The sequence below is a fragment of the Budorcas taxicolor genome, chromosome 21 (assembly GCF_023091745.1).
Source record: "Budorcas taxicolor isolate Tak-1 chromosome 21, Takin1.1, whole genome shotgun sequence".
Taxonomy (NCBI): domain Eukaryota; kingdom Metazoa; phylum Chordata; class Mammalia; order Artiodactyla; family Bovidae; genus Budorcas; species Budorcas taxicolor.
The window spans coordinates 59168511-59184109 of NC_068930.1; the positions used below are offsets into that span (position 1 = coordinate 59168511).

General features: G+C 42.3%; 1 protein-coding gene across 7 annotated transcripts in view; it reads right to left on the bottom strand.

Moving 5' to 3' along the window:
- Positions 1 to 461: 461 nt before the first annotated feature.
- Positions 462 to 15599, bottom strand: part of PPIP5K1 (diphosphoinositol pentakisphosphate kinase 1) — a 40036-nt gene continuing 24898 nt past the window's right edge. For 5 of the 7 annotated variants that reach the window (XM_052660025.1, XM_052660023.1, XM_052660026.1 and 2 more), the window contains 3 exons: positions 11618 to 11755; positions 4980 to 5093; positions 462 to 2415 (listed from right to left, as the gene is read on the bottom strand). In XM_052660025.1, the coding sequence (XP_052515985.1) occupies positions 1469 to 2415; positions 4980 to 5093; positions 11618 to 11755 (1199 nt within the window). In that variant the 3' untranslated portion in view covers positions 462 to 1468. Of the gene's footprint in view, positions 2416 to 4979; positions 5094 to 11617; positions 11756 to 13188; positions 13381 to 15599 lie in introns of all 7 variants that reach the window. The other 2 variants (XM_052660020.1, XM_052660019.1) reach the window with 1 other exon arrangement.

Genomic DNA, 15599 nt, shown 5'->3' on the forward strand with positions numbered 1-15599 from the left:
CAGGAGAGGCCACATTGTAAGTGTGAATACATGGGGAGGGGCATATCCCAGTCTTCGTAGTGTTCCCGGCTCTCCCAGTGTAAAGACGTCAAGGGGGTAAAGAAAGAGCATAACCCCTATGTATCAACTCCTCCTGACACTCCCAAGCATCAGAGTTAAAATGAGAGTGATTCCAACAATCTGGCGAGAAGGCATTGTACCTTTGGCGCTTCACAGAGAGAACCTCTCTTCCTGGTAACATGACTTATTTAAGAAATGTTGGGACAGTGGGCTGACAGTCATAAGGACTTCCTGGGATGCCTGATCTCCATATTTTTATTGCCCATTCCTGCTCAACTACAATAGCTTCTGACTGGTTCAGATTAATTCAGTCAACAGACATGCTTGATCTACATTCATAATCATTCTTGAATTCACAAGGACATCATCACCACCACTATGATTCTTATTATTTCTTATTTATTGAGCACTCATAATGTTCCAGCCCTCCCCTCCAACCTCTCTTACTCATCTCCATTCCCAAACCCAGGTCTTTGGGAAAAGCTTCATCATCACACCTGGCCCTAAAGACATAATGATATAAGGACAAATCTCTTGGGGACCCTGGAGTATTTGGTCTTTGGCCAGTCTGTCCCTGGCGTGACTACAGAAATATATATATATAATCTTTGCTCATGTCTGTACAATATTGATCTCTGCTGATTGCTTAAAATAGAACCGGATTTTCTCTACTAAAACATTTCCTAAGCCATATAGCCTCTCAACAAAAGGAGGCCGAGCTTTACAGATTACCCAAGAACCCCACTGCATTTTAAGTAGGTTACTCTGAAATTCTCACAGCAATCTAATACCTGTTTTTCCCTAGAGCTACTGCCCAGAGGAATAGGACTAGGGCCAAGAGGGTGCTTGGGGATGATCAGGAAACACCCATAAGCCCAATCTAAAAATTAGTGGTCATGATGGATGTTTGCTGGGGAAAGGAGCTCTCTTTTTTTCCCAGACGTTTCAGACAACCATCCTGGGCCCACCTGAGGATGCTAACAAAGACAAGTGTCCCCCAAATGCACATATAGTCTAAGGGTACCTTGAAAAGTTGTAAATACTTCCCAGAAAAGTGGAGACCTTGGAGTCCCTTTTGTACCCGTAGATGGTGTCTTCAGCAGTTAAGTGGTATTTCCTTTACCAGTCTTGGATTTCCTGGGATGATCAGAGCATGTTAGGTAATGATAGACCCGTCTAACCCTTGAAGGAAATCGTATTCAAGTCTGATGGCTGGGTGAGAAGTCAATGGCTGCTTTGAACATGAAATTGGCTCCTCCCCAAGCCTAGCCCTGGCACAGATGTGCTTCAATGCCAAGAGGACTGCTTCCTCAGACACCTCTGGTGAGATTCAAGGCCTTAATGCTGGCAGGTAAGTTAGGCAACAGAACAAGTTGCTAGCTCAAATGGCTGGTATAGTGTGACACCACTAATAAGAAAATGATGAATCATATGTTGCTGGTGAAAGGGGGGTGTTCTGGTCAGGGGCTAGAGACTGGCTCTGAGGGTTTGCATTGCTAGGTGGACACTGGACTTGGGGAACTTCCTCTCCGGACAGCTGGTCAATCAGCTCAGGGACCACATAGGACTGCTGCTGATTCACCCACTCTGAGACCTCCTGGGCCTGCAGAGCACCCTCCCCAGGGAATTCTAGGGGAGGGTTATCAACCTCAGGTGTGTCCCGAGACAACAAATTGATTGCAGAAGCCTCTTGGGCCAGCCTGCCAATGTCCACAGAGAATTCCTGGCATGATTGGCTGAGCTCTTCAGGGATCTTTTGGGTAGGCCTGCCAACTTCCCCAAGGACTTCCTGGGCCAGGCCACCAACCCCTACAGGGAACCCATGGACCAGCCTGCCAATCTCTACAGGGACCCCCTGGCATGGCTGGTTGACCTCCTCAGAGTTCTGGCAAAGTTCGCAAGCTTCTCTGGAGGCTTTCTGATACAGCTGGCTGGCATCCTGGCATGGCTGGCTGATTTGAGGGACCTCCTGGCATGTCTGGTTAACATCATCATGGTTCTCCTCACATGGCTGGCAGATGTCAGAGACCTGCTGGCATGGCTGGTTGACCTCTTCAGGGATGTCCTGGCATGGTTGGCTGACCTCCTCAGCAACTGCCTGGCATGGCTGGTTGGTTTCCACAGGTGGTTCCTGTGGGGACTGGTTTTGTTCAAAAGGCTCTTGCTGCCCTTCTAAAGGGGGCTCTCGTGTGCCACTCCCAGGGGCCTCCTGGAGCAGCCCAAGGCCTTGATATTCTTCAGTCACATGTGAGCTTATGGAGGGCTGATCACTGAAGCCAAAAGGGCAGTTACCATCCACTGCAGTAGGGGAGGAAGGACCAGCACTGGACACAGTGCTGGAAGGGCCGCTGCTGTCTGCAAAGCAAAGCCAGGAGACCAAGTCAGACAAACTGGAAGTACTGGCTCTACTCTGTGTAGTTCAAATGCCAGAACAGATGGTCTTTATTACTCATGTCTTGGGGAATGAGGGTCTGAATTCTTCCTAAGTTATGCAGAGACTCCTAAGTTAGCCTAGCCCAGGAACTGTTGCTCTGGCCTAATGTGTACTAATGGAGTAACACTAAGGGACAGCCAAGATTTCAGAGTGAGTACTGAGGCCCACTTCATCCAGTTCTTTCATAAATGTACACCCATTCCAACTCCAAATTCCCATGATAACCTCACTCCTACTTTGGAAGCATATGAACACTTCATATCAGTGGTTCATAATTAGGGTTACATACCAAAATTATGGGAAATTTTTTAAAAATACATATTTCCAGGTTCTAGCTTCAGAAATCCTAATTCTGTAGATAGACACAAAGGTGTGGGATGTTAAAACACTCCCAGTTAAATCTGACATACATCTTTCATTAAGAATTGTTTCTTTAAAGCTTATTTCTGGGGCAGAGGTAATCATTGTTTACTACCCAAGGAACAAGTAAGCAGGAAAATGTAGAAAAACTTTGTGAATCAGAGCATTAGGAAGAAAGTGATTTACTCAAAGATGGCAGACTGCCATAGAACAGCAGCAGTTCTTAATTAACCTTTCTGGAGGTCACTGACCCCTTTGAAATTCTAATGAAAATCATGGACTATCTTCCCAGAAAAATGTGCATATGGATATCCTCGCTAATGTTTACATATAATTCCTAGAGTTTGTAGACTTTACCCTGAAATCCATCCACAGATCCAGGTTAGGACCCTCTAAGTTTTGGGACACACAGTGTTCCAGGTTTATGGTTATTATATAATATAAACTATAAAAATGATTTTCCTAGATTCTGACAGTAGTAAAATGAAAGACTTAAGTCTTTAATTACACTGTGGGACAACTCCTACCCCAACCTCTACTTCTTCATTGATCCTTACAGGGAACTAATTTACCTTTCCTTTTGTAAATATTGTATTTGTTGATGGTACTACAGCTTTATATTTAAACCACTCTAATATCAACAATGATAGATTTTGGAAATAAAGGACGCCTGAATATATTGCCATCAGGAGAACTGGGAGAGTTGGTAAGCCTGAGTCTGAAAACTCAATGATTCATTAATCTTTGAGTTTAAGGAATGCCAGCTATCTCTTTTCTGTAAAGGATCATAGGAGGCATGCTTCAAGCAGAAAAAAAAGATGAATGTGGTTTGGGATCAACAAGGCCTATTGAGGGCAGACAGACCCCAAAGGAAATGTTTACAAGTGAACTACACATCTGATACTGAGATTTTAAAAAAAGAAGAAAAAAGATGTAAGCTGAGTTCACCCAAAGATGATGAAGCAGTAGCCTTAATATTCAGCTAGTAGTTTGATTCAGACAAATCAAAGAATTCAGACAGAAAACAGAAGTTGAAGAAAGGTAAGATTAGGGCACAGGACCTATAAACACTCACTACTGGACAGAGAAAAAGCCTCAATGGCAAGGTGAGTATAGAATAATCTGAAATTCAGGGGAAGAATTCTTGGTGTCAGGAAGGGAAGTTTCTTCTGCATAAAGGGTATCAGAAGCGTACAATTCTACAAGCTTACTCCAATGCTAAAATATGAATCTTTGCTTCAGTTCTATCCAAATAAAATAATAAAAGCCATGTTTGATTTTAGATAGTCCCTGGAGGACTCTTCCACTGCCGGTGTCCCTGCCCATAATCGCCCAGAGATCACCACTGATCTCCCTACCTACAATTACCCTAAGAATTCCTTGTGGTTCCACTGTTCACTCTGTTACCAAGGATAAATAGTGATAGGCTGAGATTATGAAGAAGAGATGGGAAAAAGCAGCACCTGAACTTGAGCTAACAAATGAGAACAGACAACTGGAAAGGAAGGACATGTAGAAAGCAGTAACTGATTCTAGTTTCTTTCTCCCAGATTTTCTATATATCCAGGGTCCCTCCCAAGTCACTTTTACTTGAGAAGGCTGTGGACAACCAAACGGGGATCTAAGGAGAACGCAGCCTTCATCTTTTCTTCCCCAAAGGACCCCCTCAGCCACTATCATTTAGGAGCCCCTCCAGTGAGATAAAGAATCCACCTGCAATGCAGGAGACCTGGGTTCAACTCCTGGGTTGGGAAGATCTCCTGGAGAAGGGAAATGACTACCCACCCCAGTATTCTTGCCTGGTGAATTCCACAGACAGAGGAGCCTGGCAGGCAACAGTCCATAGGTTGCAAAGAGTCAGACAAGACTGAGCAACTAACGCTTTCACTCTCTTCCCAGTAAGACAGAGGGGATGTGGAGGACAGAGGTGATGGACGAGAGAGAGGAAACAGATTTGCCCTTCATCTTGGAAGCAGCAAGTGTGACTGCCTTCTTGCCTGATTAGTCCTGGTCTTTCAGCCCTCACCTCTGTTTCCCTCCTGGGGTGAGCCTCTCATTCGCCGATCCCTCCACTCCCCCCATTCCCTCTCAGCCTTGTCTACGCAGTTCCAAGAGAATTACTTACACCAAGGGGGCTTTTCAGAGCGCTGTTGGAGTTGTAGGGTAGGTGAGTGAAGAGTGCGAGGTGGAGAAAACGGGCTGTCAGAGGCTTGGTTGCTGTGCATAGAGTCAAAGAGGGCTGGACAGGTGAGGGAGAGAAAGGGAAGGAAAAAAAAGCCCATGAAGAAGAATTCAACAGCCACAGGTTCTAAATATAAGTCAAATCTGACTTACACTTCCTTAGGCTGAGAAGTAGCATCTCCTAGGGATCCTTCATACAAACCATTTTTAATATTTTAAACTGTATGTTATGAATATTTTCAAACATTTTTTAAAAATACTTGAAAGACTAGTACAGTCAATACCTATGTATTCATCTTCTTTATTTAACATGTTAACATTTTGCCATATTTGTTTCATCTATTTCTTCATGCTTAAGTTTTTTAAAATAAATGACAAACATTATGAAACATTTCACCTGTAATACTTCAGTATTCATTTCTAAAGTATAAGACATTTTCCTATATAGCCATACACCAGATAAACTTTAAAAATACCCTAATATCATCTAAATACCCAATCCATATTCAAATTTCCCCCAATTATTCCCCAAATGTCTTTCATAGTAAGATCCAAACATGGACCATGCATTCCATTTTATTATGTCTTCAAAGTCTCTTTTAATCTAGAATACAACTTCCCCCTATTTATTTTTTTCACAGTGACTTTACTAAAGAACAAGCCAGCTGTCTCACAGAATGTCATATTCCACTCTCTGGATTTGTCTGATTGCTTCCTCATAGAATCATTTAACTTGTTTCACTATCCCTATAAACTGGAGGTCAGATATAAAAGGCTTGATTCCATGATTCAAGTGTTTTTCTTTTCTGTAGTATAAAAATGAATGCTTCCATTTTAAGTGTTTTTTTAGGTTTTGATAATTTTTTTAAAAAATTGAAGCATAGTTCACTTATAATGTTATACACAATAAAGATATACAGCAAAGTGATTCAGTTACAGAATATAAATATATATTCTTTTTCAGATTCATTTCCACTGGAAGTAGAAGTGGATATTTGTGGATGTACTGTAATTCAATATTACAAGATTTTGAATGTAATTCCCTGTGCCATACAGTAGGTCCCTGTTGGTTATCTACTTCATATATTGTAGTATGTATACGTTAATACCAAATTTCTAATTTATCCCTCTTCCCCCTCTCCCCTTTGGTAACCATAAGTTTGTTTTCTACATCTATGAGTCTATTTCTGTTTTATAAGTAAGTTCACCTGTATCATGCTTTAGATTCCACATATAAGCGATAGCATATGATATTTATCTTTGACTTATTTCACTTAGTATGATAATCTCTAGGTCCATCCATGTTGCTGCAAATGGCATTATTTATCCTTTTTATGGCTGAGTAATATTCATATATATACATATATGTGTGTGTGTGTGTGTGCACCACATATTCTTCATCCATTTATCTGATGAACATTTAGTTGCTTCCATATCTTGGCTACTGCAAATAGTGCTGCCATGAATCCTGGGGTGCATGTATCTTTTCGAATTATGGTTTTCTCTGGATATATGCCCAAAAGTGGGATTTCTGGATCATATGGTAGTTTTATTCCTAGTTTCTTAAGGAGCCCCCATACTGTTCTCCAGAGTGGCTGCACCAATTTGCATTCCTACCAACAGTGAAGGAGGTCTCCCTTTTCTCCACACTCTCCCCAGCATTTATTATTTGTAGACTTTGAAGATTGGCACTCTGACATTGCAGGCAGATTCTTTACCTTCTGAACCACCAGGGAAGCCCCTTGGCAAGAATACTCAAAGAATATTCTTGAATATGTCCATCATCTTGGAGGCACATAATGTCTCATTATCCCACTATGTTACTACTAAGTTGGCGTGCGTGCATGCTCAGTCATGTCCAACGCTTTGCAACCCCATAGACTGTAGCCTGCCAGGCTCCTCTGTCCATGGGATTTTCCAGGCAAGAATACTGGAGTGGGTTGCCATTTCCTTCTCCAGGGGATCTTCCCAACCCAGGGGTCAAAACAGTGTCTCCTGTATCTCCTAAAATCGGTAGGTGAGGCTAAGTTTACTAATGAGGTTTAAATAGGGCTCACAAGATCTCACCATTGAAAAGGTTTCCCCTTCTGATTATAGATGATCCTTTGGCACTGTGGAACCTGATTGACATTTCTTTGTGTTAGTATCCACTGATGATCCTTAATTATTTTATTAGGAGTGTCAAGTGGTGATTTTCTAATTCTATTAAGTCTTCTATATTTATTAGCTGGCATATTTTCTGTAAAGAAGAACTTTCTCTCTTCAACTGGCACCATTTGATTACATTAAAACTGCAGTTCTTACTGAACAGGTAGGATAAGGGTTTATTTCCCTTTAATTAGTTTTCAGAAGAAAGAGTTGGTAAAAAGTATTCACCAACAGTGGCAGATGATTATTATTTTTGTTCTCTTTCTTGTAAGATTCATTATGAGCTTGTGGATGTTCACATGTTTAGTGCACTTTAATTGATTATAGTAAATTATTCTTTTTAATGCTAAAATAATCCAGTTCTGGTCAGTGGGAGCCTCTTCAGGCTTGAGTGCTTCCTTGTTTTGGTTACAGCGTGCCTCAGGATCACCTTGAGCTTTCCGTGCCCTAGATAATGCATCCTCAATAAAACTGGTTCTTGGTGAAAGTGAAAAAACTTAGATATTTCATTGGTTTGTAATCCCTCATATGGCGACATTACATTAACAGATATAAAGTAATCTGTACTATTAAAATTTCATGTGGTGGGGAGTGATTGGAGGGAAAAAGTCTAAAAATACTCTATAGGATAGGATTTGATTTTAAAAAAAAAGAAAAGGTTAAAAAACATGGACCTAGACCAAGAATACAACCATGGAATCCTGGTTGCTTTTAGTGGGGGATGATATGTGGAAACCAAAATCTAGGTGCTAAGAGAGCTCACTGATACTGTTTGTAATGCATTAAGTTACAAAAAGCATTAAAAAACAGAATTTATATTGATATTATCAATTCAAATTTAATATTCTAGTACTTTAAAAATATCTTTGAATTTTTACTTGTATCTTATTTATCTAACTTTGAAAATTCTTATTCCTAGTAGGAACATAATTACTTATTTGCATTACTCTATTATATGTGTGTGTGTGCATATGACATATATGTTACAAAATGGTATCAACCTCACTATTAACAAACCACTGAATGAGGATTATAATTATTTTATAATCCTCATTTTTTTTCCACTAAAAGATTTATAGTCAAAGCACAGTACTTCAAACTTACTTGAAAAATGATTTTCCCTATGTGATTATATTCCTATTTTGATATACAGTTAGGGTAATTTCTTTCTTTTTTTTTCTTTTTCAATTTTAGGATTTGCTTCTTTTGATTTAGTTTTACATTCTGAAAAACATTTACAGGTTCACAAGTCAAAGACTTATAAAAAGGCATACTCAGAGGAAGTTGCTTTTTCTTTATGCCTTCTGCTCCATTTCTGTTGCTCTCCAGTGGTAAACATTTTTATTAGTTTCTGGTATTTACTTTTAGAATTTCTTTTTGCAAATATGTATATTTTCCCTTTATTTTCCCTCCTTATAAAATAGGTAATGTACTATCAACACTCTTCTACAGTTTTTTTTTTAAGTTAACAATATATCCTGGAGATTACTTCATATCAAGACACATATACCCCCCCAAAAAAACAAACCTTCCTCATTAGTTTTAACAGAGGCACAGCACTCATTTGAGTGGACATGCCACTGTTTATTCAACCATTCTTGCACTGAAGAACCTTTGCATTGTTTCCAAAAATAATAATAAACAGCATAAATAATGTCCCAATGACTCTATACAAATGTTATTTCAACTTTGTGAACAATACCTTCAGAATAAATTCCTAAAATTGTATTATTAGAGAAGGAAGTAACTGTATCTATAATTCTCTGAGATATTACAAAATACCTTCATAGGGGTTGCACCATTTTGCACTCCCACCAACAATGTATGGAACTGCCTCTCTTGCAACAGACTTGTCAAGAGATTGTATTATTAAACTTTTGGATTTTTTTCCGAATTAATAGGTGAGATATGATATCTCAGTGTAGTTTTAGTTTGCACATTTCTTATGACCAAGGTTAAGCATCACTTCATAAATGTAATGGCCACTTGCATTTCTTTCTTTATAAACTATCCTTTAAAAAAAATCACACTTTTGGACTTTTCCTTCTGACATATAAGAGTTCTCTGTATTTTAGGATGATTAAGCCTAAATGTGATATAAATTGCAGAAAAAATTTTTTCTTTGCTTATGATGCTGCTACTGGCTTGCAACATTTAAAAAAATGTTTATATGACTTCAACATCATAAGTTTATATGACTTATTAATCTTTTCCTACTGTTTCCCAAATTTGAGTTTGAGTCACAATTAGGCTCTCCTTATTTTCCAGTGATAAAGGAATCTACCACCATCACCCTTGCTTACTTTTAGTACTTGCATGATTTATTTCTATTATTATTGAAGTGAAGGCCACATAACATAAAGGTTTTAGCACATCCACAATGTGCAATTGCTACCTGTATGTAGTTCCAAAACATTTTCATCACAGTTCCACAACAATTTCATCATCCCTCCCCGCAAAAAAAAAGAAAACCCATATCTATTAAGAAGTCACTCCTCGTTCTACCCTACTTTCAATCCCTGTAAACCACCAATTTGCTCTCTGTCTCTGTTCTGGATCTTTCATATAAATGGAATCATACAATATGTGACTTTTTCTGTCTGGTTTCTTTCACTTGGCATGTTTTTGAGGTTCATCCATATGGCAACATGTATCAGTACTTCACTCCTTCTTATGGTTCAGTACTATGAGATTATATGCGTATACCACATTTTGTTTATCCATTCATGTACACTTCAGTCGTTTCCACCTTTTGACTATTACAAATAGTGTTACCATAAACTTTCGTGTGTAAATGTTTGTTACAGTATCTGTTTTCAGTTCTTTTGAATGTGGGAGGGGAACTTCTGAGTCAAACAGTAATACTATATTTAGGTTTTTGAGGAACTGTGAAACTGTTTTCCACAGAGGCTGCACCCTTTTACATTTCCACCAGCAATGTACAAAAATTCTAATTTGTTCATGCCATTATCGACACTTATTTTCTGCTTGCTTTTATTCTATTTCTCTCATTTTTAAAATTATAGCTATCCTAGTGGGTGTGATTTTGATCTGTATATCTCTAATGATTACTGAGGGTGAGCAGTATTTCATGTGTTTCTTGGCTATTTGTATATCTTCTCTGAAGAAGTGTCTACTTGAGTCCTTTGCTCACTTTTAAGTTGGGTTGTCTTTTTAATTAACTAATTTTTGGCTGTGTTGGGTCTTCATTGCTGCGCAAGCTTTCATGTTGCGGTGAGTGGGGGCTACCCTCCATCGAGGTATGCAGGCTTCTCGTTGTGATGACTTCTCTAGTTGTGGAGCATGGGCTCTAGAGCATGGGTTCAGTAGCTGTGGTGCATGGGCTTTATTCCACGCAGCACGTGGAATCTTCCCAGACCAAGGACTGAACCCGTGTCTCCTACTTTGGCAGGCAGATTCTTATCTACTGTGCCACCAGGGAAGTCTCTGCTTGTCTTTTTGTTGTTGAAGTGTTATATTCTGGATCTTTATCAGATATATGATTTGCAAGTATTTTCTCCTTTTCTAGAGGCTGTCTTTTCACTTCCTTTTTTTCCCCCATTTTTATTTACTTATTACTTTTGGCTGTGGTGGGTCTTCATTGCTACATGCAAGCTTTCTCTACTTGCAGTGAACAGGGGTTATACTCTAGTTGCAGTGCATGGGCTTCCCATTGTAGTGGCTTCTCTTGCTGGAGAGCATGGGCTCTAGAGTGCGCGGGCTCAGTAGTTGTGGCCCATGGGCTTAGCTGCCCCATGACATGTGGGATCTTCCCGGACCAAGGATTGAACCTGTGTCCCCTGCATTGGCAGGAGGATTCTTAACCACTGAACCACCAGAGAAGTTTGCATGGTTTAGTTTTTACTTGCAGATCTCTGATCCCTATGGAGTTTATCCTGGTATATAACATGAAGTATGGATTCAGTTTTAATTTTTGTCAAATGACTATTCAATTGTCCCAACTCTATTCCTTAAATTCTATCTTTCCTCTAGTATTATGAAATGCTAACTTCAACTATTTCTGGACCTACTATTTCTTTGCTTGGTCTCTGTCCATTCATGTACCGATACTACTCTGTTTTCACTATAGACGGTTTATAAAATGTTTTAAAATCTGGTAAGGCCAACATGCCTTCATTGCTCTTCTGTTCAAGATTTCCTTGACTATTCTTATTTGTTTGTTTTATGAGCACTTCAAATTCAGTTTGTCTGACTTTAGAAAAACAACAGTATTTTTGTTGAGATCACATTAAATTTATAAATTAACTTTGGAAGGAGTGATAGTTCTATGCTTTTGAGTTGACCTATGCAATTAAACATTTTTTTCAAGTCTACTTTTTCGGAGTGCCTATCTTTTTAACTTACCACTCAAGCTCTGGGGAGCATGGGAGTGAGGGCAGAGATAGTGGTTCAAGATAAGAGGATTCTCTATACCTGCAGACGCCTGTGCTTGGGCCTCAGTGTGGCGCTGGCAGACTCTACTCAAGAATTCACTCACTTGACGCAAGGAAAGGGCATTATGCAGTGTTTCCAGGGGGTATATAGTAGGCACCATGGAGCACCCCTCAAATCCTGTTAGAAAAGAGATGGGCAAAGTCAGCATTATTCCTGCTGGATATAGTCCAACTGGCTAAGGAAGCATGGAGAGTCCCTGAGAACCATCAGGAGTGTCTGTGGCTTTTGGAGTGTGGGATATCCAAGAGTCTCAGGAGAGGGAACTCTAGAGCCCCTCCAGATTTCCTAAAAATTTCCCAACTCTGGGTGAGTGAAATCACCTCTCACCCTACCTATGGAAAGCCTGCAATGTCCCATGGAAAAATCAACACAATCCCAATAATTTGAGCACCCATACTCTTCTTATACTTTTGGGGGCAGAGGGGGATGTGGATGGGGAATAGAACAAAGGTCCAGAGGGAAGGGGTGCAATTGTAGGTCTGAATGAGATGTAGGGAGTCATGAAGCTGGGAAGAAACGGCAGATTTCAGGGATCACATACTAGAGAACCAGATTAAGGAGAAGGGTTTGGAATCTGAGGAGGGGTTCATGCAGATTTCGGATGTGGGTAGAAAGGCTAGGATATTTGGAAACTGGAGGGCATGCAATACACGTGAAGCTCAGCTCAGGAAAACCACATGCATGAACAGGTTGGGGGATGGAAGTTCTTTCTTGGTTATTTCCATCACATCAAAGCTTCTTTCCTCTGCTCTCACTGCAGACCCCAGACTTGCTAGGATTTCTCTATTCCTTCAGGAAAATGAGGCAAACCCCCTAGAAAAAAGAATAAATACTGATTCTCTGCTCTGAACCCAACAATTCCAATGTAGATCTACCATGTAGGGTGAAGGGTAAACCAACTCTAACCTCAGGGCCTGCTGATGGGAAAAAATGTCCCCATTAGAGAATCAAGAAGCATACATCTCAACCACTTTTTCAGTCCCTCATCTTTCCTATGTTTCCTTTATAGCTCTTTAGAGGGACTAAGGGTAGGCAGGACAGCAACATTTACGCAAGACATAGTCTAGAGTCTGACAATGACTAAAACCTACATAACTCAAAAGGATTATACCTGACCATCTTCTAACCTTGGGCCCTTGGTTGATTCAAGGATGCAGCTGAGACCTCTGTGCCTCCATCAGTGGCAGGAGGGCAGGAGAGGTACAGTCCCCAGCTGCTCAGGGCAGCTAGAGAAACATCTGGATTTGAAGAAGGTGGTCACAGAGATAAGAATAGATTCCAGGGCAAGAGACTGCTCTGGAACCGAATAGCACTGGGAATAGGAAACATTAGGAGGCAGTGAGGAGGGAGAGTGGGAAGAGGATGAGCAGCCAGCACTCCAGCCACCAGGCAGCCTGGCCCCAACCCCATCCAAGCAACTAAATGCAAGTCGCATAACCTCAGGGCAGAGAGGAGACGGGGGCAGGTGGGCGCTCCCGCCAGAAGTGCAAGAAGCAAAGCAGTCGGGCCCAGCCAGGGCAGTGCGGCAGCCCGCCTGGCGGCAGGGGTACCGTAGAGGCACTCGGGGTCATCCCGGCCTGAGCGCAGCCAGTTCCGGAAGAGGCGCAGGTGGTAGGAGCACTGGTGCAGGTGATGCGCCAGCGCGGCGTCCAGCGACACCGGCCGGCCCCCCGTGCAGTCAGAGGAGACACTGCGCAGCAGCCGGACCACAGGGTGCTGGTCATCCAGCAGCTCTGGAGGGGCTGGGGGCCCCAGCGGGACGCACGGAGACAGAGAGAGAAGAGGGAGAGACAGTGAGCGGGGCGCCGGATGGCAGAGGCACTCCGGGGAGGCAGGGCCATTCAGCTCCAAGGTGAGCCAAGAGTGGGGCAGAGGCACCAGGGCCACGGCCAGAGCCACGGGGCAGCCCTCGCGGCGGGAAGAGCACTGGCATCATGCTAAGAGAAGTCTGGAAGAGGCGAGCAAGTCTCAAAGAATTGGCCAGTGAGACCCCCTCATGCAGCAGCCCCGCCCCCGCGTCTCGCTGTGCAGAGTTCCCTCAGTGCTTACAGACTGCAGTCACATCTTTCTGGACCGGGTGAGCTGGCCTTTCTGTAGCTGGGAACTCCAGTGTCCCTGATTGCTCTTGGACAAACCCTAGTTAAGGCTCGCTTCTCAGATGAATGTATTGGCAAGGTTGAGATAGAGATGAAAAGATTCAAAGTCACTGGGAGAAGAGGGTCAAGAATGGCATAGGTGATCGAGATAAAGCCTGAAGCTAAAAGGCTCCTGAAGACTCAGACCGGGTCCTCTGGACCAGACTCTAAGCCAGCCACAGACAAGGCTGGTGTTAGGCAGCTGACACAGATGAGCAGCAATGAGCAGCAAACCAGGTAACCTTTAAAACAGCATGTAAAAAATGGAATCAATATGTGAAAAGGCCAATACTGATTAATCATCCTTCACTCTTGTTCAAATACACAGCCTTTAAAGAGGTACAGGGTCTTATAAACTGATGACAAGATCTAGAGAAAGTAGGATCAAGGATGCTGAGAATGACTGCTCACAACTCCCAGGCCAGGGGTGGGTTCCACAGGATGACCCATGTGACTATGCTTCCCAAAGACCCTAGTTTGGATGTCAAGAGATTTCTGTATCCATGGTCACACAACTGTCTGGGTCCCTAGAAGAGAAAGAGCTGGGCAGATCTGGTGGGCACACTGACGCTCTGGATGAAGGAGAGCCACAGTCTCTTTCCGACTATATTAGTTCACCTTGGTAAGTTCAGCGTGCAGTTTAGTAAGAGGCCATACTTCCATACTTGAGGCAGGCAGAGGCTGTGACGGCAGCTTACCAGGAATACAGGCAGGGATGGGCAGAGGGATGTTCTCCTAACAAAGCAAGGAAGTAGCAGTGCCTGGCCTCGTTCTCAAAGCCACGTCCAGTTTCTCCAGCTGCTATTTCAAAGCCACGTGTCATGGCAAAGAGATGGTAATGATGGGCACTAGGTTGGCACACTGTTGTGCACTAAGCTGCTGCAAGCCACTGCAGACAGACCATCCACTCTGTAATTGCTGGGTCGGTCCAGTCACATTTGGCCATGGGGTAGAGCCCTCTAGCCCCATTTGTCTTCAGGGCCAAATTAAATCTAGATAATCTCCAGCAAGAGACATAAGAACTTCAAGTCTATTTCTCCTAGGTCCCAGATTCTGGTTTCTCAGGCACTTCAGCCTTCAAGCTCAAGTGCAAGAACAAAGGCCAGCAGAACCCTGAGGATGCATGCAGGGTATTGGAGGGGATCTTGAAATTACTCTCCTGCATGGTAATTGTCCAGGTCTTTCTTCCTCTCCTCCTTTTGGTAGAATTAATTCTTTTCTTCAATTGGTAAAGCTGCTAACCAAGGCTTCAGGAAACTAGAGATACAGACAGAAGCTTAAGGATCTATTTGGGGAATTTGGATCTTTTCTCACAAATTACTTAGGAGAATTGTGATTTAGCTCTGAGGTCAGGGGCCCAAGTTCCTAGTACTATCTTCTGTATGCTCCCTAAGTAACAAGCCTCCAAGTCCAAATCCCAGGCTGTAGTGTTGGTGCATGAGGTTATATTCTGGAGATGACTGCGGCAAGAAGGCCAGAAGAGCTTGAGGTTAACCACACAGTCAGGCCACTCAGAATGGCAAGATCCTGTCACAGGCACAAATGGGAGCAGGGGATGGGGGTAGGGTGTAAACTGAAAATGTACAGACTAGTCAGACTAGGGAGACCCCAGCAGTGCTGAGTGGAGAGGTATGCCCTGAACTGGCTGAGATCCAGCAGCTGCCACTGGCTAAGGAGCAGGTGATCAGTACCTGGAGTTTCTTCTAGCCAGGAGGCCAGGCTAATTTCACCTCCCTCAGAGAGTCTTAGCTCTTGAACAGAAGTAAATCATATCAAACAAAATTGGATTTACCTTGAAGATAAGATACAATAGCAGAGAGAAACTA